Below are 20,877 nucleotides of genomic sequence, written 5' to 3' on the forward strand. Positions count from 1 at the left end.
GAATAGCAGGAAAGTCTTTCCGGATGCGTGATGGTTAGAGCTTGCTCGCAGCACCTCCCTCGACGCAGTGGGAAGCCAGCCATCACCCGCTCAGCCAACGACCGGTCCAATTCCTCGCTCACGCATCAAACACAGGTACTGTACTATCGTCTAGTTGAGCATCGCGTTCACATCCGATTGACTTGAGAGCAGAGAGACATTTTCGGAGCAAGAACGATGTATGATTATTGGAAGCAGCTCGATTAAATCTTTGCACTATAGTACATACACACAACCTACTTATCTCACCCACAGCAACCACTCAGCATACCATAAGCGAGGGACAGCGCGACCGAGATAACCCACTACCCACCCATCACGCCACAACATGCCGCCATCTATCCATCCAGAAGAGACAAATCAAACCATAACAACCCCCCCAACCACAGCAGCAGCAGCAACAAGCATCCCGCCCACGCTCATCGACGCGCCCGCCGCCCCAGACATCGAAGTGGCCGACGCCGAAGCCGCGGAGCCACTGGACGCGGCCGAGGACGAGCCGGTGGCTTTCGCCCCGGAGCTAGCAGCAGTCTGCACCCGGTACAGACACATTAGCTTTCGTCAATTGAGTGATACTGGGACGCATACCGAGTTCGCAACAGCCGTGGCGCTCGCTGCAGCCGACGAGGCGCTGGGCGTGGCGCTGTCGCCGCACGCTTCGGCCGCGGACTGGACGTCGTCGCCGTAGTACTGCCAGATGTTGTAGGTCAGGGCGCACTCCAGGCAGCCGCTGAGCTCGGTCTTGTACGTGGCGTTGGAGCAGTAGGTGGCGTTGGTGTCGTCCTGGGACATGAGGATCACCCCACCTGTGATTTGGGTTAGGGATGTACGGGGATGGTAGTGGGTGAATTGTGGGTTCAGGGCAGCGCGGGGGCTCGATGCGCGGGGACGTACCGCAATCGGCGTGGCATTCGTAGAGCGGACTGCCGGGGGAGATGTCCTCCCTTCTGAACAGGGGGATGCTGGATGGGAAGCTCCATGCCAGGGTTGAGGTGAACAGAGCTGCTAGGGCAGTCGCGAATAGGATGAAGCGGTGCATTGTGAGGTTTCGGCTGTTTCTGACGGGAGGGTGGTTGGTTGAGAAGGAATGCGTGCGACTATGGCAGACACGAGATAGGGTAAAATTGGTTGTGCCGGGAATTTTGGGGAGAGGGGAGCGTAGGGTACAGGCCGCTTATATTCAACCTCCAAAAGCTTGCTGCATCACGAACCCTCCACCTCGGGCGAGGTGGTAGGGACTGGTCGGACCACCTGCATCCGGATACTTCCAGCACCCACGCCCGCCGGGCAACCTCGCAAGTATCGCCCACTATAGCTCTAGCGGGAGGGCTAGCTCGATACCCTGTGTGATGCAGCCGGTGGGTTCGGTGGGCGAGATACTACATGGATTGGCCATTCCACCGTATTCAATAAATTAATCACGCAGGCAACGGCGCTAAAGGTCAATTCCATGCTGCAGGATCTGTTTTTTTTTTTTTTTTTTTTTTCGTTCCAAGTTCCATTCCTATGCTTATAGTGGTATCGTCTTTTACGCCATACCTTGTGTAGACTGAAAAAGTCTGGCGTCGGTGGTCGGAGTCATTTCGGCTTCGAAGGCCAGAACCGATAGCAGCGCATCATGCTGCTGGCGTTGGACTTGGAAATATTTATCCGGACTCCGTGGCTAGGACGGATCCTTCGTGCAGGTGAACGAGGGCCCGTGGTAAGGGTCTGTTAGTGCAGACAGAAGTGGTAAGGTTCCTGGCAAAAGCTCGCGGGCGCTGGGACAAACCCTGGTGTGATGTAGTGACCGAGTCGTCGAGTGGGTTGCATGGAGCGGCACCAGCTGCCAACGATTGGTCAAGGTGTCAGCTCTCCGCTTGGCTAACAGCACCCAGCGCTGCCTAGGGATCTTTTTGCCTTAGTTCGAACACTTCTGGACTTGGCAAGACAGGAAATTCTTGCCAATAGTTGAAGTGCCGTGGTTGGGTCGGGCCCGTGGCTGCTGACGGCCCACTTATTATCTTATCAGATTGAAAATCCGAGCACGCTAGCAAAGTTCGGTTCCCTCGTCCGATGCAGTGATTGGGAAAAATCTCCGCGTGACCCATCTCTCAATTTGTCCTCGGACATAATTCTTGGATTGGGACAAGGATGTTTGTGGTCGGAAGGGAACGGAGTGACCAGGATCTTATCAATCTGATATGATCTGATGTCGGGCTTTCCTCTTCCGGTTGGTGTCTCCTGGTACCTAGTTGCTGACTAGCTCCTGGCGAGGTGACACTGCAGGAGGGGTTCGGTGTTGTCATCTCCACTCGGCGGGACAGCCCAAGCCAGGGTTCGGTGGTCGGAACCTCACTGGGGAGTTCCGACCTGCACATGTCGTCTTGCAACCCACTGCGGATCTTTATCACATGGGTTGGCGAAGAGTTCTTCCAGCGAAGGTTGCAACCACTCCACCAGGGCCGTTGACGGGTGTAACGTTTTCGAGAAAGGGATACTATGGATGCCGATCCTATAAGACGGCCATGCGTGCCCGCTGGCTACGGTCACCAGCACAGCAATCCTTCTATTCCAGAATCCCCTTCCTCTGAGCCTAGGGTTTGAGCAGTTACCCCTCATCACCTGCCACCTTCACCCACACTTTCCACAATGTCTCCCATCACCCTAATCACCGGGCTGCTTGCCACAGCCAGCCTCGTCATCCCTGGCACTCTCGCCGCAGAAGCCACGGACATGGGGGCCGCTGCGTTCTTGTGGCCACCAGACCGTGCCTGGGGCGCGGCGCAGGACCGCACTGCCCCCTGCGGTTCCTCAGCCGGCGTCACCAACCGAACCGAGTTTCCTCTCAGTATGCACCCTCAGACTATGAACAGCCATCACGAACCTCCAAACTAACTTATGCCCCAGCCAACGGCGCCGTCTCCCTAGTCCTTCAAACAGAATCCTACTCCGTCAACCTCGCCATCTCATATGACAACAGTACGCTCCCCTTTCGCCTCTCTCTCAAACCCCTCCCCTCCTTCCAAAGCACCAAATACTAACAACGCCATCCACAAAGACCCAACCAGCAACTCCGACTTCAGCACGATCGTCTCGAGCAGCAACTTCCCCGACCTCGACCCGGGCCACGAATGCTACTCCGTCCCCAACCCCCCCTCCACCATCACCACCGGCTCCAACGCCACCCTGCAGCTCAAGTACGTCTCCGACTTCGACAACGACGGCAACGAGACCTACTACGCCTGCGCCGATATCACCTACGTGCCGCTTGCCTCCTTCGACACCTCGATCCCCTGCTTCAACGTCTCGGAGGCGACCTCGACTGACTCGTCCTCGTCCTCGTCCTCGTCTTCCTCGTCGTCGAGCAGTGGTAAGAGCGCATCCAGCGGCCTCTCCAAGGGCGCCATCGCAGGAATCGTAGTCGGCACGGTGGTCGGCGCCGCGCTGGTCGGCGTGGCTGCCTTCGTGCTGGGACGGTACTGGCAGAAGAAGGCGCAGCGGGAGCACGCGGTCGCGATGAATATAATGAACCCCGTGCAGAAGACGTGGTCGGCTTCGACGGCGGGACGGCAGGGGGCTCAGGCTTGAGGGTTGGGACGTGATTTATGTTCAACTGAATGAATGTGCGATGCTTATGTTGATGGTGGTGTGGTAGTCTATGGTTTGGGGTTGGGGGGGGTTCGGATTGGTGGGGTGATAAAGATAGGTACAGTGCCTAGTGCTGATGTGGAGGTAATTGATGAATAAATGATACGAGTTGATGAGGTCGATATGTCGATTCTGAAAACTCATTTAACGATACTATGTTCGAGCTCTAAAATCAGAACCATTGGCCACACGCTTTCTAGGACCCTCCTCTTCTTTCCCCTGGTACATGACCACAGGCTGAGGCAGTCTTCCAGCTTGCTTGAGAGCCTTAAGCCTATCGGAATAAACTCACAAAGTACTTGCTCACTTTCTAGTGACAGTAAGACCCGGGCAAAGGCCGAGAGTAGATGGTAACTTATTGAGTAGCCGATTACTAAACGTAAACACACACAGTAACATGTCCTAATGGTGTGGGGAAGATCTACACAAGTGCACCAGCTTCAGGCATTTTCGGCCTAACAAGTCATTGGGGATTATCCCCAAAAACGTTCTTTCATGCAGGTATAGCTACCAAGGACAAGAGTGGCAGTCCCTGATTCGTCAGAACGGTGTTCCAGCTGGCGGAATCGCGAAGTAATGATGATGTGGATGCTTGAACGGTCGGTCGACTCCATTGCTTGCCTCCGAGTCATCATAGAGCAGATACCGATGGGATATATACAGTACATACAGTCAGATCTGTATGGGACTTGATTGACTGGGTCACGAAGGAAAGTATGAAAGTAACACACACACGAGACACTGACAGATATCATACAACTACTTCAATCAGAACCCATACCTCATGGATCGTAGTGTTTTGGGAGTGATCAAGTCGGGTCACTGTACCCGGGATTCCTGATGACAAAAGGAGTGGATTCAACGCGAGTTGCGCATCTTAATGGTCCTCACATAATCGAGAACATTTCTCCACCTGTATTGCCTACATTCCCAAACCAGAGACATTTAGATGAAGATAGACGCCGTACTGAATATGTTCCTGCACGCGAACCCTTAGCATATCCACCGTAGCCGAACCCGACAGACTGCTCTGCTCTTCTATATTTGCACAACATGAATTTCATGGGATTACCATTAGTCTTTCAAGAATATAAATACAAGTTTATTGGCTCATCTGAAAAATCGCCGTACACGCCATGCTTGAATCGAAAGTATGTATATAAGGATCGTAAAGGGGTGGTTAGAAGAGGTTTAAAAAGGGGGGGAAATCCCCCTGGGTGATGAAAAATAAAGGAGGGTGAGTGGTGACGGTCCACTTCATCCTCGCCTAGAAGAAGCTGAAAAGAATCGCCGCGCTCAGGGCAGCAAGGGAAGAGCCCTGGACGTACGAGGACGAGCTCGCGACGCTGCTGGAGGTCGTTCCCTCGCTGAAGCTGGTGCTGGTGGAGGAGCCGGAGCTAGACTCGGAGGTGCCGTTGCTGCTGGTGGTGGCGGTCGTCTGCTTGCCGGCGGTCATGTTGAGGCCCGTGTCCTCGAGGTTGTAGAGGACGGTGCTGTTGCCGGACACGAGGATCTGGTCCGACAGGCCGGTGTCGCTGGTGTAGACGTAGGACACGTCGCCGTCGACGGTGGTGCCCGCGGGCGGGTTGTAGCATTCGATGGTGATGTCTTTGTACAGCGCGTAGTAGTAGCCGTACTCCTCCATGTCGGCGCTGTTCCAGTCCACCAGGCCACCGCCCCACTCGATCGTCCCCTCGCCCTCGCTGCTCAGCCCGCTGGGCCACAGCGACATCTGCAGCCGCGACGGCGTCTGCGGGTACATGTAGATCCCGGAGGTGGCGTTGTACGTCGAGTTCTTGGTCAGCGTGCGCATCGTCACCCCGTCCACCTGCCACTCCAGCTGCTCCGGCGTCCAGTCGATCGTGTACGTGTGCCAGGTGTTGTAGGTGTTGCCGGTGGAGACGGCGGCGTTGACCTCGTTGGTGTCTGCGAGACAGAAGTTGGAGTTAGCGCGTGTCACAGCCCATTCACGCAAAAGAGACAACACGTACAGTTCTCAACGCCCTGGAAGTAGAAGTCGGTCTGCACACTCGACAGGTTGTACCCCACAAACTCGAAGTCGATCTCATCCTTCACGTCGGACATGAGGATGAACCCGGTGATGACCCCCCCGCCGCGACTGCTCTTGATCTTGGCCGACACCTTGCCGTACCAGATGTAGTGGTTCAGCGTCATCAGACTGCCCGTCGTCTGGTTGGGCATCGTGAGCATCAGACTGCCGTTCTCGACCTTGGGGTATCCGCTCCAGCTCCATTCGTACTGCGACGAGTTTCCGAGGTACTGGTCGTACGCCACCGTGTCGTCGAGGTTGCTCCAGCTGTAGGTCTGGTTCTTGCAGATGGGCTCCGGCGTGCACGAGTCGAGCGAGTACGACATCAGGGGGTCGCAGCTGCCCAGACATGATGTTCCGACACCACATACTCCGCCTGCGGATGGTTATTAGCGTGGTGGGGGGAAGATCGAGTAATTGCCAACTCACTATAGCAGCAGGGTGCGCTCTCGGGGCACTTGTTGTCGGCACTACAGGTGGTGGAGGCCGAAGCAAGTGCGGCCAGACCGGCTAGGAACAGTGCGGAGACGTGGCGCATCGTTACAGAGGCGACACTGCGTGCAACCGACTATTCTATACAAGGAAGAGTTGGTGAGGGGGGGAAGAAGGACTCTTGAAACCGCTGCAACGTTTCAGTTCTGAAAACGGTGCCGGGGGGCGGGGAAATCCATTATAATTATACGCTCTTTTGGGGGGGGTTTTTTGAATGTCCACATGACATCAAATCCACTGGGGTCAGCGAACCAAGGAGGAAGCAGGAAAGGGGGAACGTGTGGGACAAATGGGGCAAGAAATCAGTCAAAATCTTCCTCGGGGACCTTGAGCCGAGCACGGAATTATCGGGGGGAAGGCAAGCCGGCAGTCGGACGGTAACTCGTTCTGTCGGAGTTGGCTGTGCAATGGGAACACTAAACCAGTATCGTGCGATAGATAGCAGATCCAAGGATAGGAACACTGGAACACTGACGGCGGGTACGAGAAGCGTGGGATAGGGCTAGCGGAGAGGAGGAAATCCCTCCTCCCCATTGGCCAACTGGATCTGCGAGATAACAGAGAATGAGAAACATCTCCACCGCAAGAGGAAGAAAATTCTGCAGTCGATAGGTTATTGGTTCTACAGGCGTTCCTGTGGTTGAAGCAGAGCTCCAGCGAGGTGGACCATCAGCCTAACCATGGCGATGCAGGCAGCGATATTAACGATTGGAAGTGGGATGCGAGCGAACCCAGCCAAGCTTTGCTAGCGTTGGGACTATCTCAGGGGCATTGCGTGTCCTGCCATGGCCATTCCAGCACGGCACACGAATCAGACTGATCGACACCACCCCGGCACTGTGAATCAGCATTCAGTCCATTGTGTTGATAACAATTGGAAAAGTGGTTTTTTGCGATATTGCAACTGACCTCAAGCAGCAAAACCCCAGTCCTACAGTTGTCGGCTTCATAGGGGTAGTTGTGCTGAAGTGTGGTTGTGCCAAGCCATCTATCAAAAACACAGAATTTTCTCAAGTGGGTCGATGACGTAGCCCCTTTTCTGGTCTTTTCTGGCGCACTTTGGGTGAATGTCTTACTTGGCTCTGAAACACCGCCTTCTCTCCTTGTCTTGCTGCTCAGACCATCGTGGTTCCTCGAGTCCTGTGCGCACATTTCTCCAATTCTTGCTGATAAGGATCCGCAAATACCTCGGCTCCCCCGCGCCACATATTCCGGTCTCGTGCACCAATTGTCCCCTGGTTTATACCCCTAACATGCTCAGGATAGGTGCATATAATTGCAATTGATTGCTGCGAATGCCTTATTGATAAATCTTCCCCTGGAATAGATTCTAAAGTCGTCCTTCGATTCGTTCGAAAGTGATATCTCCCAAAGCTTAGCCAAAGCTTGTTCCTACCATCTCCGAGGGATTTCTCTCCGTGACCCCTTTGGCGCCCTCGGCTCACTTCAGAGTATAGTTATCGGTGCGAACCTGGAAGACATCTGTCCAATTGTTGAGCGAAGTGAACTAACGGGCGATGCCAAATTGATAATGAATGAGTCATGTTGAGACCACCATCTGGCTTCCTTGACACGAGTCTCCTTAGACACAGGGACAAGAAGCCGGCGCGACCAACACACTTGTTGCTAACAAGTGGAACTCAGTAGGCACCTTCAACAATGGTATATTCACTATGCATCCTAGTTCAAGGCATGTCTCAAACTCACCCACAGTTCGCTTGATGGTCACCTTTTCTTCGCTTAAGGATAAATCCGGGAGGTCGATCGACCTGCCCGATGGTGTTCTCGGAGAAACCGCTCAAAAAACCACGGCCACACCACATGATCCCAGTTTGCACGGTCGGAACACAACTCTCCCGCTTGCATCTGACTCTCCAGAGACTGCATTGCGCGCATAGCGGGATCAGCCATCAGTCGATCACCGAGCTACCCCTAAGCGATCAGCCCAGAGACACATAGCTGCGATTGCACGAAATTTACCCGAGGTCCCTTGGGACTATTGATTTGCACGGTGCAAATAGCATAAGTAGCTTCGGGGTTATTGCACTAGTCCACTGGCGCCAGTGAATGTCTTAAATACTTTAGAGCGCCCATGATTAGCTGCTGCGAACATCTATATATGGATTGTGTACTGGATAAGACATTTTCAATGGATCGGAGATTAGTTTAGGGGAATTACCCCTCGGGGTTGACTGCCTAGAGTGGATTACGATTACTAATCTCCGGATCGACCGATCAAATCTCCAAGCGCTGTTCAGGGGACAGGGGCTTACAGCCAGCGAACCATTCGAAGCTATCCAGTGGCTTGGAAGTATTCTTCGCGCAGAAAAGGAAGCTCGACAATCCGAGAAGGCGTGGGAACTGAAGTGAAGCGAAAAGCAGGACACCACACCTCTTCTGATTGTGAACCTCAGCAAGTATCTTGAAGAGAAAGGTTGAGAATCTTCACCCGATTCATGATCGACGATCGCAAAGTAAAGACATGCATTCGTTGATCCGGAAAATAGATTTACAGGGGGAAATGAATACGAAGTCGGCCATTCAAGGAAATGTGCAAGGCGCAGGGACTGACTGCAGTGACAGCGCGAACACGGAAAAGGAGTCGGCTAATCCGGGGATCGGACTCGCGCTTGTCCGCCGATGTCCAAATTTATCTTCCTGGCATATTCTAGCCTTCACGCGTGGCTTGGAGGCTTCGATGGTAGGACTGCCAATCGAAAATAAGATGATGTCTTTGGAAATTCTCTCCCCCTCACTCATCTCATCTTCAAACTCCTCCTCGACCCCCGATAGGTCAGGACCGATCGCGAGGGCTGATGGCATACAGCACCTCAGTTAGAGGGAAACCATCGTCGCTCAGATCTACCCCTAACAAGGAACTGCTTCACCGAAACTAGGCTCTGTTTGGGTTGGCCAGTAATCTTAGCGCTTACGATTGTGGCCTATCAGAAAGGATCCTCGCCATGTGACATCTACTGCCTGTTGCAAAGAAGCATTCGTATGTGTCGGAGATGATAGCGCAGCACGCAGCCTGAAGGTCTATGGGTCAAAGAAGTATCTGGCGTCCGCTTTTTACATGGTTGACACGCTACTAGCGAGTTGGTCATTTGAATGCGTTTCGAGGAATGAGTTAAACTTGATTCATCAATTCACATCTCACGTATCACGAGAACCAGGACAACTCCTCGGGTGGCATCTCTAAGATCTTTGCCCCGCGTCGACACTAGTCACCTGGACCTCGTTCTCCTGGCTATGTCTGACGAAGACGTCAGACTGGACAAAGGCACTGTACAGCACATGCAGTAAATATGGGCGGCTATGCTGCAGAAGGGCTACAGATCCGCGGCGTGATTGCTGCCCAATGCGCCTTCCCTTTCGAACTTCAACCCGAACCGCCATCTTAAACCCTTTCGTGGTTCGCAAAGTCTGATTACCCACTCCTCCTCCTCATCGTCATCATCTTGTGAGAGCAGGATGAAAACCAGGAAGAAACGCCTATCACATAATGCACATACAGTCGCGCTCCTCGCTCCGCTGGAAGTTGAGCTCAGCGCAGTGAGGTACATGCTCGACGAAGAACACGAGCAGCTTCCGGCGACAAAAAATAACCTAATCCGCTACGTCCCTGGACAACTGAGCCAGCATAATGTGGCTATCGCATCCTTGCCTGCCGGCTACCGAGGCACCATCTCGGCCGCAATCGTCGCACGAGATCTAGCACGCACCTTCCCGTCGATAGAACTGCGACTGCTCGTGGGCATTGGAGGCGGCGTACCTAGTGCTACTGCCGATGTTCGCCTGGGAGACGTGGTGGTCAGCGTCCCATCCGGCACGCAGGGTGGTGTTGTGCAGTACGACTTGGGAAAGCAGACTACGACCGGGTTTCAACGCAAAGGTTTCTTATGCCTGCCCTCCTCCTAATGGGCACGCCGATGCACGAGTTTGTGTCCCATCTTTTAAAGCCGCCACAAGTTATCATTACGACGAGACCTCGCCCGTCTGATCATATTGATATCGGGGCCGTTGATCTGGAGCTGGAAGCTATTGGATTCCGCTTCAAGCAGGTGGAGGAATACATTCGCAACACAAAGATAGTACTTGACATCGGCGTTTCAAGAGAGATTGAGCCATTTCTACAGGATCACGCTCTGCTGCAAAGCCTCGTCCGAATTCTGATCCAGCAAGACGCGCTGTGCTACAGCTGGGAGCGAGGTCTTTGGGGCGACAGACCGCAGACAATGACCAGTCTCTATCAATCAATCGTCTTAAAGCTCTGGAGAAAGGATTTCCTACACCTAAGTATCCGAGACGATCAAGGGCACCGGCTCACGGAAGGGGCAGTAGAAGACATCCACCAGCTCGACATTGAAAATTTCGTTGCGAAGGAAATTAACCTCATCGAGGGCCTTGCATTTCATGGACTTGTTAATGATACCATTGAATTTCAAAAAGAAGACTGAGCATCTATATGCAGACTGTTAAAACAGCATGAGGAAGGGCTCCCACGTATGAGCGAACGTGTACTCCGCAAAGTATCATTCTTGCGCACATCGGAAGACAATGCTCACAATAGCCGACACAGCTTCCACTTTCTGCATCTGACCTTTCAAGAGTACTTCGCGGCACGTTATTTTGTCAGGCACTGGATACGCTACAAGCCTCTTCCCTGTTACTGTTTGACAAGGAAGGACCCTCCAACAATACCACCTCGCCTCTTTCTGCAGACAGAAAAGTATAATGCACACTATAATATATTCTGGCGCTTCGTTGTGGGTCTGTTGCAGGACTGTTGGCAGCCCAAGGCGTCGAATGGGGAGTTGGTCAGAGGGGTCTTTCAACAATTCGAAGCTGAACCACGCGACTTGGTCGGAGCAGCACACCAGAGGCTTATAACGCATTGCCTCAGTGAATGAGCTGTGAGCAGCAGCGATTCTGCCTTCTCAACGATAAGATCTCAATTTGAAGATAAGCTACTGCGATGGGAATTACTCTAGTGCAAATCTCGCTTGGTCCCTACGCTTATTTCTGATCCAGAATGTCCAGGCCGCGTGATAGTAACACTCCTCAACCCTGAGCATGAACAGTACCATGAACTAGTTCTCGAGGCACTACAGTCAGGCAAAAGGGAACTACCTGTAGAGGCTCTCAGATACACAGTTCGGTTGCTTGAGCAATCCAACCGTGTACAAGTAAGGCTTTAGGCGACAGAAGTGCTCACACAGAGCCAGGGACCTATTCCACAGGATATTGAGTATATCCTAGTCCAGATTCTTCGAAGTAACCATGTCGAAATGAGAAAGGCCGTCGCCGAGGGTTTGCCCCGAAGATACATCTAGTGATGATCCCTTATTGGCTGCCTCATTGCTGTCCTCCAAATCCCCTGTTTGTCTAGTTTGCACCCTCCTGCCCCCACTTTGTGGAAGATTCCATTGCATGATTTTGGCATGAACAACATGCAGAGATCCCAAATTCGGAGTTTTTACGACTGTATCTTGTCTATACTCCAGCCCCGAAATACATCCTCTCAATCGATTTCACAAACCACAAACCATCCTGCCCACCATGATCCCCAGAGTAAGCTAGTACACAAACAACCCCCGGTGAACCCCACTCAACCTCGAACTCCAGTCAGATCCATGATCATGGATTACATAAAGCCCTTGCCCCCCCCCACAAGCCCAACAATGGCGTCAACCAATCTCGCCCGCCCGAAAACCAACCCAGGTTTTGACATCGTAACCCATTGAGCCGCAGCTGAACCACCACATACACCCAACACCCTGGATTTCTAGACTAGACCCCTCTCCGCTCCAGACAAAATGCCCGACAAGGACGCAGGTACCCCCCGGGTCTTCCTCTACCGCCACGGTAAGTTCATCGCCCCGCTGGGCATAAGCCCCCCCCCCGGCCCCCTCCACCTCCCCCTCTACTCCCAACCAACGGCACGACAAACTAACAAACCAGGCGAAACCGAATGGTCCAAAAGCGGCCGCTACACCGGCACCAGCGAGATCGAGCTGACCGCCGACGGGATCAAGCAAGTGACCGCGTCGGGCAAGATCCTCGTGGGCGTGGGCAAGCTGGTGGACCCGGGCCGCAAGCTGGCGCGGGTGTTCGTCAGCCCCCGGCGGCGGGCGGTGCACACCTTCGAGCTGGCGTTCCCCGAGGCCGACAGGCAGGCGCTGCGGGCCGCCGGGAAGGTGCAGGAGAACGACGAGCGGTTGGCCGAGTGGGGGTATGGGCTGTATGAGGGGTTGTTGACGAAGGAGATCCGGGCCCTGCGCAAGGAGCATGGGTTGGATGGGGAGCGGGAGTGGGATATTTGGCGCGATGGGTGTGAGGGGGGCGAGTATGTTTTCCTTCCTTATGTTTTTAGTCTGGGGAGGGGGGGAAAAGGGATGGGGTGCTAACGCAGTGCGTGCAGGTCGCCGGAGGATGTGACGGCTCGAATCGATAGTCTGATTGCGGAGATTCGTGAGCTGCACCGTGGGAATATGCATGGCGAGCAGCCTGCCGATGTGGTGCTTATTGCCCATGGGCATACGCTGCGCGCGTTCACGAAGCGCTGGTTGGGCTATCCCATGGAGTTTCCTTTGTCTATGATGTTGGAGCCGGGTGCGGTTGGGGTGCTTAGGTATGTGTTGATGAGGTGGTGGGGTGGGGATGTTGGCTGACGATTGAGTGCAGCTACCAGCATCATAGCATTGATGAGCCGGCGTTCTTGGTCGGCTATGGGTTCCCCTTGGAGCAGTGAGGCTGCGGCTGCACTGGCTGGGTGGTATACCTACCGATTCACACAAGAAAGATTGCAAGTACTTGAGGGATTCTAGATCATATGTTTTGGCAAGGAAAGCTGGATTTGGGAATCCAGGGCTACAGGTAGACTAAAAGAAAATAGAACTAGATTTCAATGCGATGAGGCAGATGGAGTCGCTTGCCCAAGCCCAAGTTGGTGGATCACAATATACCGTGCATATTTTGTCCATGGATTGCCGCAGACGGATGGGCTTGTATGGTTTAGCATGAGCAGCATACGCAGGCCAAGGCCACAATTTGCTCCGAATAATGGACATACATCAGCTAACATGATGGAATTTAGCCAAACTAACACAGACTTCACAAATAAGCGAGCAGTCTATTCGGCGTAGGTGTACGGAATCAACCTGCAGATATAAGTAACATAAATTCCGCTGTGCTTCCCAGAGCCGGATGTTGTACTGTACCTCGGCAGCACATGCTCCAACCCACCCGCAATGATGCGACCATCCCCTGGCACATTCAACAGGACCACCAACCCCATTAGGGCTGTCCCGAGGCACAAGTAAGCAAGCACAAGCCTTTAATCTATATCCACCCGGCCAACATGCGGGGTGGGGATCTTATCACATCTGTCACATATTAGCTCGTCCGGATCCGGCAATCCGGGATGCCAATCATCAGGGTCCCTGCGCGGGGGCGACCTGGGATCGGCAATGGCAATGGGCAATGACGGGAAAGGTACCCGTTCGAGAAGATGAGAAACGAGGGTTCTGGTTCTGCATGAGGTGCTGCCTGAGTGAAGTGGCAATTGATGTCCGAGGAGGTGGGTTTCTGCTCGAGCTGACGCACTGGGATGCAAACCCTTGAAAGATCCCTGTCTGTCGATAAAAGAGGGGTAGAATGAATGAGCTAGACAATGACACCATTGCCCTAGATATAAGGGTCTTGCCAGCCCTGCTCGTGCGTGTGAAGCACGCTTCAAGCTTCACGTTTCAGAACCTCCGCTCTTCCCACCTCAAGTGCAACCAACCCCTCCACAAGAAGCCAGCACCACCAACAACCATGCTCAAACTCACCCTCCCGATCATCCTCCTCCTCACCCTCCTCCTCTCCCCTCTCCCAGCCACCGCAACCCCGGCCTTCTCCCAACCTCAGCTGACCACACGCGACGCCTCCTCCGTCCTCGCCGCCGTAACCACCATCTCCACGCAACTCACCACCCTCAACACGACAGTAAGCGCCTACCCCGGCGGCCTCGAGGGCTCGCTTAGCGCGCTGCACATCCAAGCCGAGACGATCCAGCTGGAAGTCGACCTGAAGGCGGCGGTCGTGGCGGCCAAGCGGTCGGCCAATTTCTCCGACGCGGAGTCCCTGAGCGTGGCGCAGGCGTTCGTCGCGCTCGAGCCCACCATCGCCTCCACGCTCGCCAACCTGGTCGCCAAGAAGCCCGAGTTCGATGACGGGCTGCTGGGCGTCGCGTCGCTGAGCTTCCTGGTGGAGTGGGACCTCGAGCAGCTGAGCTTCCTGTCGAGTCAGTTGGGCAAGGCCGTGCAGGAGAAGCTGTCGGCGACGTATGCGGCGTTGGCGCCGTTGGTGCTGGAGCAGATCGCCGCGGCGTTTGCGAGTGCGATTCAGGCGTATCAGTAGGTGGGAGTCGGGATGGTGGAGTGCGTGGGCTGGGGGCTTTGTTGGGGGGGCGGTGGTTGTTTGCTGTGGGGTTGTGCGGCGCGTGTCGAGAGAGGAGAGGTATGCAGATGCATGATACCGAACTCATGGAAGGCTTGGGTTTCTACGCGGGAAAACTACTACGGACTGTAAGAGAAACGGATTACAATCATGCTAATCAACCGAGCAGAAAATTGATGGATTAGGTATTTATCGTATTTGACCTATATAGTTCGTTTCCATTAAGCAACACCCCATTTCCCTTACAATGGTTTATGTTTATCATGCACAAAACAGCCTGCTTCCCAAACTCCGACCTTTCTAAACCAAACGCCCCTCTAATTGCGCAGCCCATTGGGGTATCCATTGGCCGCGATCTGACGGAACCCGTTCATCACGCCGTCGCTGAACACGTTCTTTTTCTCGTCGACCACGCCATTGGTCTTCTTCTCGCCGTCGGCCATCTTCTGCTGCGCGTGGATCTGCGGATCCACCGGCTGGTTGTTGATCGTGTAGCCCGTGTCGCTGGCGTCGACGTAGGCCTCGATCCCCGCCCCCTGCCGCGGGTACTCCTTCATCAGCTCCTTGTGCCGGCGCAGCGCGGCGAACATCTCCTCGTTGGTGACGTCGTTCAGGAACTTGCAGCTGCCCAGCGGGCAGGGCACGGCGGCGCGCAGCAAGCCGTCCCGCGTCTTGAGGATCGCCTGCGTGGCTTTGTCGAGGATCTCCTCGTTGAAGAGCTCGTGGTCCATGGACAGGCCCGCGCGGGAGAACAGGTTCAGCAATCTCCGGTGCTCGGCGTCGCTGAGCAGGCCCCGGAGGTTGGCCAAGGTGGCCGAGTAGGCCATGTCGATGGAGATGGCGTGTCCGTGGCGAAGGGGGACGGGAGGTGCCAGCTGCGAGGGCACAATGTTAGTCAAACTGTCAAACACTCTCTTTCTGCTGGCCTCGCCAGGCCTCAAGGAAATTCTCACCTCGTGTAACGGCGACCAGGTGTGCCCGTATGCAATGACCCGGTCCAGCCCGATCTCATGCAGGTTGGGCGACTCGAGCTTCAGCATCTCGAAGATGCCGTTGCGGTTAATCTCGTCGGCGGCCTTGCGCACCTCGCCCGTCTCGTCCTGCGACCGCCCGAACTTGGTCGCGATCAGCCGCTCGCAGAACTCGTCCAGCAGGTCGAACGTGCGCAGGTGCGCGCAGCTCGAGATCTTGATCAGCTCCGCGAACCCGTTGCGCACCTGCGCCTCGGGCAGCGTGCGCAGGAACCCGAAGTCCAGGAAGGTATGCATCGGCGCGTGGTAGGCGCCCAACCGGTTCTTGTAGTTGCCGTAGTTGACGGCCACCTTGATGCTGACGCTGGCATCGATGAGGCCGATCACTGTGGTGGGGATGCGGACGTAGTTCGTGTTGCGGCGGTAGGCGGCACAGGCGAATCTGCATGGATGCATTAGCCATTAGGTCGTCATGCTTATGAGTTGGTGGTGACTCTTACCCGGCAACATCGGTGACTAATCCTCCGCCCTGTTGACCGTCAATGAGTAAAATGCGTTAAAATGTCTAGAATCTTGGATCGGACATACCACAACCAATACGGGCTCCTTTCGGATGATCCCGAAGTCAGTCATCGAATCGACAATCTCAGTAAAAGTCTCCAATGACTTGGCCTTCTCGCCAATCATGGTCTGGTGGATCTTCAGCTCCAGACCGTGGTGGTCAAAGTACTTCTGCATCTGCTCCCCGTAGAGATCATAGATGTTCTTGTCCATAATGGCCAAGCAACGACCCCAGCGCTCATAGAGGCCCGCCAACTGAGTGTTCTGGGGATCGAAGACGCCATCGAGGAAGGTAAAATCATACTCGATCTTCTCGTAGCCCTCGACGTGGAAGCCGTTCTTGGTCTCGGAGACCGTAGCCTTGAGGTCGGACATGGTTGCAGCAGTGTTGAATGAAGCGCAACTGAGAAAGAGGAGTTGAGGGAAGTTGATGAATTTCCAAAAATTGACACGGAGGTTGTGGGATATATAACGATTGTTCGCCTGCCACTCAGGTTGCCGGGTGGAACACGTTCCCCTCGGACTGGCCCTCTGCTTGCGACCAGACCACGATCACGTCAACGGAGCGTACCAACCTCAACCAGACACTAACTTCAGTGAGGAGCATCGATCGATCGGGTTCACTCGGGGGATGGGACTGTTCGGACCAAGTCAGGCTTGGAGTCTCATAGGTATGTATGACATAGTCATTGAAAAGCGGGCCCACTAAGCCAATTGCCGCAAGAGTAGATGCCGCTTCCGGCCCTTAGCGTCCGCTTCTGCAGCGATAAGGTTACACCACCAGGGGGGACCCGTAGATCTAACCTTGATAAGCTTGATATTTTCCGGGAGTCATTGACGACAAGAGAGTCAATGTACATAATCCTCCCCACGTCAAGATTTGGTAACCACGATCGGGAGGGCTGATCGATTGATCGGGGCCCACGCCGATCCTCCCTCCTCCCTCCCCCCCTCCGCCCTGCTTTCTACCACCTCCCCTCTCTCTCACCCCGCCCGGGGCAGATTCCGGCCACTGGAGGAGGGCCTGGAATGCCCGGCTTTTACCCCTTGCAGTCTCCCGGCGACAGTCCATGACTCGAGATTCCCTGGTTTTCCCTGTTTGCAGACTGAGACCCTGCCCCCATCCGGCTGGCTTGGCAATTCTTTTCTTAGTGCAACGTGCACAGCACACTAAATTTATCCCGTTGATTACAACACCATCGACAGCTTGGATCCAGATGTTGTGGGGAGATTTCCCATATAGGCGCACGATCACCGGGTACAATCATGGCCCATCAAGACACTGCGAAAATGACTAAATTCGACCAGGCCAAAGCATACGCACCGCAGGAGGAGGGGACGGGGTTCTTCGACGACGGTCGCGAGATCGAGCTCCTCCATTTTGTGTACTCGCACCCAGACCTGGAAAACATTCGCGGCTCCCCGGAGAAGGTGCTCCAGGCGATCGACGAGTATGGGCGCACGAAGAAGTACCTCATGAACGTGGGAGAGGACAAGGGGCGAATTGTTTGCGATCTCATCGCAGAGGTCAAGCCTAAAGTCATGGTATGTCGATGGTGCGACCGGCAGCGAGAGTGAATTGTACTGATTCTTGCACAGGTTGAACTCGGTGGTTATGTTGGCTACTCCTGCGTGCTGTTCGGCAACGCAGTGCGGAAAGCCGGCGGCCAACGCTACTACAGTCTGGAGATGAACCCGGAGTTTGCGGCGGTGATCATGTCGCTGGTTGATCTGGCGGGTCTCTCGGATGTGGTCAAAGTGGTCGTCGGCTCCAGCGATGCCTCCATTGCACGCCTGCACGCCCAGGGTCTACTTAAACACATCGATCTGATGTTTCTGGATCATTACAAGCCGGCGTACACGACGGATTTGAAGCTGTGCGAGGAGCTGAAGCTGATCACTCCGGGCTCTGTCCTGGCTGCTGACAATGTCATCAAGCCTGGAAATCCACCGTACCTGGAGTACGTCCGGGACAGTGTGGCGGAGAAGAGGCGGAAGTTGGGAGCAGCGGTCAAGAGCGAGAGTCTCCCAGGAAAGACCGTGAATCAATATCAGAAGAGGTATGGGGAGATGAAGTTCAACCAGAGTCCCGGTAATCCGGATCTGGTATACGAGAGCCGGTTGGTTCACAGTTTTGAGCCCACTGGTGTGCCGGTAAGACCACCTCTTCCTAAATTGAGGAACATGCACTGATGTCAGTCTAGGACGGTGTGGAGATTTCACGATGCGTAGGCGAAGAAAAGCAATAGTTCACGTACTACAATAGGAATGAAAGCGATGTTCAGTGTGTGTTCTGTGTCTTCCGGATACATTATCCGTAGGGTCCCTAAATGCCTCGCGTTGCACCGGTCGCGGCCATCGAAGAGCCATCGAATTCATAAGAGTCACGATGACGTGATATGTATGTTCCGTAGCAAGGTCTGGAGAGTGTATCCCAGGTAGTAGAAGAGAGTATATGAAGAAACCCCATCCGCTACCCTCGCATCGAGTCGTCTTCCGCACGCGGCCAACCTGCCCAGCCACCTTCCCACCATGGCGATTTTCCACCGCCACGAGCCGAAGAACATCCTCCTCATCCTCCTCAGTGTTCTCTGCCTCCCAATTTCTGCGACGATCACTCTTGCCTCTTTTCTCTACATTTACGTCTCTAAACATGAAGCCACACGGCCACAATTACACACGACCTCCCGCCGCAAAACCATTCTCGTGACGGGGATATCCATGACCAAGGGCCTGACGATCGCCCGTCTTCTCGCAAAGCACACCCCGCACCGCATCATCGCCGCCGACACGGAACCCATCCCATTCACGTCGCCAGGCCGCTTTTCTCGAGCGATCGCTCAGTTCTACCGTCTCAGCTCACCACAGGGCGCGAACACGAAGCCATACGTTGACTCGCTGCTGGATCTGATCAGAAGAGAGAACGTGCACCTGTGGATCAGCTGCAGCAGCGTCGTCGGCGCGATCGAGGATGGCGAAGTCATGCGATCGGCGCAGAAGGAAAGGGGGAGACAATTTCACGCGGTGCAGTTCGACAGTGACGTGGTAAACAAGTTGCACGAGAAGGACGCCTTCATCGAGTACGTCCAGAGCATCGGACTGCTGGTCCCGGAGTCTCATCGCTGCATATCCGCCGCGGAAGTTGAAGACATTCTCACCAAGTCCACCTCACGGAACGGTACCGAGAAGCCCAAAGGAGGGAGCAAGAGATTCATCCTGAAACCGATCGGGGTCGACGACAAGGCTAGAGCCCAGATGATGACGCTGCTCCCTTTGTCCGCAGGACCCAAAGCCACCGCTTCCTACCTGTCGACGCTGACCATCTCCCCGTCCAACCCCTACATCCTCCAGCAATACATCACCGGCCCGGAGTACTGCACACACTCCCTCGTCGTCGGCGGAGAGGTCAAGGCCTTCGTCTCCTGCCCCTCCTCCGACCTGCTTATGCACTATGCCCCTCTTCCTGCTGACTCGACCCTGAACACGAAGATGCTCGAATTCACCAAGCGCGTCGCCGAGGAGGGCGGCGAGGAATTTACGGGTCATTTGAGCTTCGATTTCCTGGTCGAGGGTGAAGGGCAGGATGCAAGACTCTACCCGATCGAATGTAACCCGCGTGCGCACACGGCAGTGGTCCTCTTTCAGGAGACGCCAGCCATGGCGGAGGCGTACCTGTCTTGCTTCGAGTCGGAGCTGAGCCTGCGTAAGCCCTTGGTGGTGCCGGCGAAGCCCACGCATAGCTACTACTGGATCGGGCATGATCTGGTTACTCTCCTGCTCATTCCAGCCCTCACTCTTTTGTCTGGGCAGGGGAGTGTGGAAGAGGTAAAGAGTGGGCTCGAGACGCTGTGGCAGCATCTCGTGCACTGGCGGGACGGGACCTACACGGCCTGGGACCCGGTGCCGTTCTTCGTGTTGTATCATGTGTATTGGCCGAGTCGGTTCTTGGAATCATTGGTAAGGGGGAAGGAGTGGAGTCGAATCAATGTTAGCACGACGAAGATGTTTGCTTGCTAGTGATGATGGTGCATCTTCAGGCGTCTCTTCGGATTTGCATTGAGTTTCTCGTGACATTCGTTTGAATCGTTCGCCCGAGAGCTCTTTTGTAAGATAGAGATCTTCCGGAGGCAGTTGAAATACACATTGGAGTTATTCTTGAAGCTGTTCGCACATCCGGGATGAGCTTGTCATACCAACATTCCAGATGGCGAACCTCTAGTGCAAGTCGGCGCCGTGTGCGAGGTTCGACGGCGCTTTTCCTCCCGCACGATGCAGAACATCAGTTTGGACTTAACTGTGATCAGAACGTAGATTGATTGCCCTTCTCATGCTGCAGAGTATGTGGTCTTCATAGCAGGTGAGCGACTTAAAAGGAAATTCGAAAGCAACTGTACAGTCTTCCCTGAGCATTGCGACCGCAGGCAGTCAATTCAGGATGCTCGGCCTAAGAGACGCGATGGACGCTTGATCCACACTGCGAGAGTGGTCCGCTGCCGATGCATGGGGCTTCCCACAGTTACTTGGACTTAATACGACCCTGCATTCTATTTTCCAATGTCTCGCTTCTTCACGGAAAAATCCAAGAGACAAAAACAGATCTCAACAAACCAGTATGAGCTAAAGCTTGCGAGGAGCAGCCTGCCGGCGAGTCATTCGGTTTGCGCGTTGTTTGTCATGTTTGCTCTCGGT

General features: G+C 54.5%; 8 protein-coding genes across 8 annotated transcripts; 5 read left to right on the forward strand and 3 right to left on the reverse strand.

Annotated features, from left to right (window-relative positions):
• Positions 1-399: 399 nt before the first annotated feature.
• Positions 400-1,173, reverse strand: BO66DRAFT_472661 (uncharacterized protein; the record flags this gene model as incomplete). The annotated part of the gene is made up of 3 exons (XM_025652969.1): positions 934-1,173; positions 628-845; positions 400-570 (listed from the first exon to the last, which is right to left on the reverse strand). Exons 1-3 carry the CDS (start codon positions 1,076-1,078, stop codon positions 400-402), a joined length of 534 nt encoding a protein of 177 aa, XP_025502275.1. The 5' UTR covers positions 1,079-1,173.
• Positions 1,174-2,670: 1,497 nt separating this feature from the next.
• Positions 2,671-3,609, forward strand: BO66DRAFT_455090 (copper acquisition factor BIM1-like domain-containing protein; the record flags this gene model as incomplete). The annotated part of the gene is made up of 3 exons (XM_025652058.1): positions 2,671-2,869; positions 2,929-3,000; positions 3,080-3,609. The coding sequence occupies 3 exons, from the start codon at positions 2,671-2,673 to the stop codon at positions 3,607-3,609; spliced, it is 801 nt and encodes a 266-aa protein (XP_025502276.1).
• A 1,169-nt stretch (positions 3,610-4,778) lies between these two features.
• Positions 4,779-6,348, reverse strand: BO66DRAFT_421528 (uncharacterized protein). Its single transcript, XM_025649963.1, has 3 exons — positions 6,149-6,348; positions 5,661-6,095; positions 4,779-5,595 (listed from the first exon to the last, which is right to left on the reverse strand). The coding sequence occupies exons 1-3, from the start codon at positions 6,255-6,257 to the stop codon at positions 4,937-4,939; spliced, it is 1,203 nt and encodes a 400-aa protein (XP_025502277.1). The 5' UTR covers positions 6,258-6,348; the 3' UTR covers positions 4,779-4,936.
• A 3,327-nt stretch (positions 6,349-9,675) lies between these two features.
• On the forward strand, positions 9,676-10,612 carry BO66DRAFT_393063 (kinesin). The gene has a single exon (XM_025647669.1). The coding sequence runs from the start codon at positions 9,686-9,688 to the stop codon at positions 10,130-10,132; it is 447 nt and encodes a 148-aa protein (XP_025502278.1). The 5' UTR covers positions 9,676-9,685; the 3' UTR covers positions 10,133-10,612.
• A 1,074-nt stretch (positions 10,613-11,686) lies between these two features.
• Positions 11,687-13,289, forward strand: BO66DRAFT_421529 (histidine phosphatase family protein). The gene is made up of 4 exons (XM_025649964.1): positions 11,687-12,079; positions 12,176-12,560; positions 12,636-12,845; positions 12,899-13,289. Exons 1-4 carry the CDS (start codon positions 12,031-12,033, stop codon positions 12,963-12,965), a joined length of 711 nt encoding a protein of 236 aa, XP_025502279.1. The 5' UTR covers positions 11,687-12,030; the 3' UTR covers positions 12,966-13,289.
• Positions 13,290-13,896: 607 nt separating this feature from the next.
• BO66DRAFT_393065 (cell wall mannoprotein 1 family protein) lies at positions 13,897-14,620 on the forward strand (the record flags this gene model as incomplete). The annotated part of the gene is made up of 1 exon (XM_025647670.1): positions 13,897-14,620. Exon 1 carries the CDS (start codon positions 14,033-14,035, stop codon positions 14,615-14,617), a length of 585 nt encoding a protein of 194 aa, XP_025502280.1. The 5' UTR covers positions 13,897-14,032.
• A 277-nt stretch (positions 14,621-14,897) lies between these two features.
• On the reverse strand, positions 14,898-16,602 carry BO66DRAFT_352904 (sedoheptulose 7-phosphate cyclase). Its single transcript, XM_025644791.1, has 4 exons — positions 16,216-16,602; positions 16,128-16,156; positions 15,610-16,069; positions 14,898-15,531 (listed from the first exon to the last, which is right to left on the reverse strand). Exons 1-4 carry the CDS (start codon positions 16,561-16,563, stop codon positions 14,974-14,976), a joined length of 1,395 nt encoding a protein of 464 aa, XP_025502281.1. The 5' UTR covers positions 16,564-16,602; the 3' UTR covers positions 14,898-14,973.
• An 876-nt stretch (positions 16,603-17,478) lies between these two features.
• On the forward strand, positions 17,479-20,205 carry BO66DRAFT_421532 (uncharacterized protein; the record flags this gene model as incomplete). The annotated part of the gene is made up of 3 exons (XM_025649965.1): positions 17,479-17,733; positions 17,788-18,342; positions 18,634-20,205. The coding sequence occupies 3 exons, from the start codon at positions 17,479-17,481 to the stop codon at positions 20,203-20,205; spliced, it is 2,382 nt and encodes a 793-aa protein (XP_025502282.1).
• Positions 20,206-20,877: the final 672 nt, after the last annotated feature.

This window comes from Aspergillus aculeatinus, assembly GCF_003184765.1.
Source record: "Aspergillus aculeatinus CBS 121060 unplaced genomic scaffold BO66scaffold_34, whole genome shotgun sequence".
In the NCBI taxonomy this organism is placed as follows: domain Eukaryota; kingdom Fungi; phylum Ascomycota; class Eurotiomycetes; order Eurotiales; family Aspergillaceae; genus Aspergillus; species Aspergillus aculeatinus.